Source organism: Polistes dominula, unplaced genomic scaffold (genome assembly GCF_049000335.1).
Source record: "Polistes dominula isolate Pdom_NZ unplaced genomic scaffold, Pdom_raw_medaka contig_73, whole genome shotgun sequence".
NCBI classification, from domain to species: domain Eukaryota; kingdom Metazoa; phylum Arthropoda; class Insecta; order Hymenoptera; family Vespidae; genus Polistes; species Polistes dominula.
In genome coordinates this window covers 7,437,159-7,441,250 of record NW_028300951.1, presented here as the reverse complement: position 1 = coordinate 7,441,250, position 4,092 = coordinate 7,437,159, and the positions used below count along the sequence as shown (strand labels likewise).

At 28.0% G+C, this 4,092-nt stretch overlaps 2 protein-coding genes across 3 annotated transcripts; one reads left to right on the top strand and one right to left on the bottom strand.

Annotated features, from left to right (window-relative positions):
* Nucleotides 1-292: 292 nt before the first annotated feature.
* On the top strand, nt 293-1,313 carry RpL21 (ribosomal protein L21). Its single transcript, XM_015326176.2, has 2 exons — nt 293-394; nt 798-1,313. The coding sequence occupies exon 2, from the start codon at nt 807-809 to the stop codon at nt 1,284-1,286; it is 480 nt and encodes a 159-aa protein (XP_015181662.1). The 5' UTR covers nt 293-394; nt 798-806; the 3' UTR covers nt 1,287-1,313.
* Nucleotides 1,314-1,445: 132 nt separating this feature from the next.
* On the bottom strand, nt 1,446-4,027 carry Usp12-46 (Ubiquitin-specific protease 12/46). 2 transcript variants are annotated; one of them, XM_089172426.1, is made up of 8 exons: nt 3,796-4,027; nt 3,347-3,427; nt 3,042-3,258; nt 2,891-2,971; nt 2,530-2,816; nt 2,268-2,405; nt 2,040-2,183; nt 1,446-1,939 (listed from the first exon to the last, which is right to left on the bottom strand). In XM_089172426.1, the coding sequence occupies exons 1-8, from the start codon at nt 3,796-3,798 to the stop codon at nt 1,832-1,834; spliced, it is 1,059 nt and encodes a 352-aa protein (XP_089028552.1). In that variant the 5' UTR covers nt 3,799-4,027; the 3' UTR covers nt 1,446-1,831. The 2 variants fall into 2 exon arrangements, with proteins under 2 accessions (XP_089028552.1, XP_015181661.1); XM_015326175.2 differs by having other exon boundaries at nt 2,530-2,819; nt 3,796-4,022.
* Between the last annotated feature and the right edge of the window lie 65 nt (nt 4,028-4,092).

Sequence of the window (4,092 nt, the reverse complement as noted above, 5' to 3'; positions counted from 1 at the left end):
GGCTAGCCAAGCTTTTTTTCATTTTTAAAATTTTTATATTGTTAGCATTGTATAGATTTTGAAGATTTTCATTTTAAGCGCTAACAAATTTCACAATTGCAATTGGTCAAAAATGCACGCGTTTTAGGCAATCCGGATTTAACTATGATAATTCGAGAGTTGTGATTGGTTGGAAAGAATATACATACATCTCAACTCATCCAATCTAAGATGAGTTTTAGCAATAATGATTTGAGAATCGTGATTGGTCGAAAGGGAAGTATTTACTTCTAATAGGTTATCCATTATAAAATGAAGATGTAGGGAGCGTTAGTGCGTTCTACGCCATCTTTAAATTAAAATTTTTACAATTTCTCTTTCTTTATTGAGTCAGCCATTAATTGTGTCTGTACAGGTTAGTATTAGAATATAATAATTTAATATTTTAATTATATTGATATATTAATAAAATTTATGCAAAAAATAAAATATCTTTCCTATTGCATGTTGCATAGTACATATTTTTATTGGAAATATCGAAATGCAGATAATCTGTCGACTTTTACAAAGTGACCACGTGTTTTGACGAAACTTGTAATAGCGAACATTTATGCATAACTTTTAATATAATATTTTTATCGTTTAAATTTTTATAAGTTAATTATTTCTTATAATCGTTTATGGTACTTCGTATAAAGGTATAATTCAGTCATATAAAAAGTTTTATGTTGAATATGAAGCAGCTACATTTTGTAACACGCAAGAAATATAAAATAGATATAAAACTATATAATATAATTATAAAACATTTTTTTCAGTCTTAAACCATGACTAATTCAAAAGGTTATCGTCGTGGTACTCGGGATTTATTTTCCCGCAAATTCCGCAAACATGGAACTATTCCTCTGTCGACGTACATGAAAGTCTATAAAGTTGGTGACATAGTTGACATCAAAGGTAACGGAGCAGTTCAGAAGGGTATGCCGTACAAGGTTTATCATGGCAAGACAGGACGCGTATTCAATGTAACACCTCATGCACTTGGAGTTATTGTTAATAAGAGGGTGCGTGGACGCATCATTGCCAAGCGTATCAATGTACGCATTGAACATCTTACTCATTCCAAATGTAGAGAAGATTTCCTTAAACGTGTTAAGGAAAATGAAAGGCTTAGGAAAGAAGCCAAAGAAAACAAAGTCCAAGTTCAACTTAAAAGACAACCAGCCGAACCATCAAAAGCTCATATTGTCTCAGGACGTGAGGCACCCATCTTATTAGCACCTATTCCTTATGAGTTTATTGCTTAAGTGTTGCAATAAACATCTTTTAAAGTACTAATCATCTTTATTTTTTCATACTCCTTATAGATGTAAATCATTTTTTTTATTCTAATTTCAATAGAAATTTGCACATTGCAAATATATGAAATAGGTAGCGAATGGGTTCATAAGAATGAATAAATTCAGTTTATGCTCATAAAGTTCTTTAATTCTCACTTATATTTTTTATAAGATTAGTTAATACTTCTTCTCAGATAACATAGTATAATAACATTCATATAACAAATAATAAACGTTTCTTTGTTTTTTCTTTCTTTTTGTTTTCTTGTTTATATAGAAAACTAATTCTTAGATTAAATATGTAAGCGTTGGAAATTTTGTTTTAACAGAAATGAAAAAAGATTCATATACATAATTAAATTTAAAAAATAAAATCTTTCTCTCTTTTTTTCGACTGTACAATTAGAACGTTGTAGAAATTAATTTAGAGAGTTGCAATAATTTTAAATGATAATGACTATTTTTTTAACATAATTTAAATTCTTTTCTTTTTTTCTTATGTTGAATAATCTTTAACTACAATCCCTTGATTGATAAAACAAAATATATCCAGTTTCTGAACTCTTTTGTATATCTGACGTGAGCCCATAGAAATCTTCTATAGTTGACGCATCAATTTTCTGAAAAATAATATTCAATTAATAAAGTTATTTTCCCCTTTTTTTTAATTAAAATATTTAAGATATCAAAATAATTTTTGTGTATAAATGTACGTCTTACATCAACCATGTCGTCGTCAAAAAGCAGCCAAAATCCATGACTTTTGACTATAGAAATATAATGGCCTCTGTTCGGACCACTTCCACAATGTATCACAACCGCAACTAAATCATATAAGCGATCAGGATTGACAGCATCATCGCTCTGCAACAAAATAAATTTTGTTTTTATGAATTATTCATAGATAGAGAAAAATAGTACATATAATAAATTCTTGGTGATATTTACAGTGTTAAAAAGCCGCAATTCCAATGGAAAAACTACCCTGTGAGATACTTTAATGTGTCGGTTATACTGTTCCACGTATTTAAATCTTTTCAAATGTAATGCTAAGATCATGGGAAGTTTCTTAACTCTCATTCGTTTCTAAAGGACAAAGCAAAAAAATAATATATTAATTTATTTAAATAATTTTAATTTTGATCAATGACTATCTAATTTAATATAAAACTTTTTTAAGTGATAAGAAAATATTAGATCAAAAGTATACCTGAGCTTCCTGATAGCTACTACAATGATCGCATTTAAATTTATTATCGCTACAAAGTGTTTCTGTATTAGAGAAGCAGCGCAGGCAGTATGTTATAGAAGTATTTTGGTCTACGTCAACTTGCAGATCAAAAAAATCCTCATCTTTGCTAGAAACAGTCTCACAATTAAGGCAGCGCGTTTCAGAAGTCAATATCCCTTGAAATATCTCGTGGACCCATGTTGGTTCTGGTGGAGACCCAGCATCGCCCGCACCCTTTCCCCCTGTCTGTTTGGTTTGACTTCTTTCTGCTAAAAATAAGAAGTATATATAAATATATTTTGCTAAGAACACAAACAAATAATATAATTGAAATACTTACCCAGAATAATCTCATTTATATGATTAATAAGAAAGTTTAAAAATTCGTGGGCATCTTGTTGCATATAATTATCAAATTCCTCTGGAAAAAAAGAAAATAATTTTAATAATTAATTTAGTCTAACATGAAATGAAAAGATAAAATAACAAACCTTTTTCTTTTCTTAACCTAGCGATAAATTTTTTAGGGGCAATGGAACCAACTTTTTTCTTTTGCGTTGCAATATTATGAAATAGATCAGCTAAACATGTTAATAACGTCTCCTTGGTTCTCTTATTTCTAGCTTTATATTCTAAAACTTTTTCTCTAAACGGCCTACAGAAATATAAAGCTTGCAATACCGAATTACTGTAGCAAGTATTACCAAACTAGAAAGAAATAATTTTTATATAATCGATACCTTAAGATATGTATTGACAACGATATTGAAATTTTATTGGGATAACTTTTACTTACATTAACTAAACCAAAATAATGTTCATTTGGTGGAAACTGATCAGAGCCGATATCTCTTTCTAATTGTGATATGTTTGCACCCTAAAACAACATTTTACATAAATAAATATCAAACAAGTAATATAAAGACAGAAATATATATAATTTAAATAATAACAAATAATATAATTACAAATAGTACAACAAGCGACATGAAAAATCTTAACTGTCACAAGCTTTCAAAATATTTACATTGCTATCTAAATAGCATAAATTCTATTATACATATTTATTAAAAATTAAAAAGAATTAACATAGCACGAGAGGTAAATTTAATTAATGTTACAATTTGATTAATGTAACAATTAAATAAGAAATTCAAGTCAAATAATGTGAAATAGAAAAGAAAAATTTTATTATCAGTTTAATATTATATATATTCTTTAAACTGATATTAAATTGACACTTACCATTTTATGATTTTCTATCCCCAATTGTATATTGAATATTTAAGAGAAAATTCATCAAGGATATAAACTCCATCTTAATGAAATTTAATGATTCATTACCTAAAATCGTCGATTAATCTAAATATGTCAATAAAAGTTAGTAGAATCTTATACTCGGAGGTTTCTTCTAAGAAAAGGCTAAGTTGCGCATTTACTTTAGCACACATATATGTGTCGTGTGGCGTGTATTATATGTATATGTATTTGTCATCATCTATATGAACAAGAGAGAAGTTATCTTCAAACAGAAACAAAAAT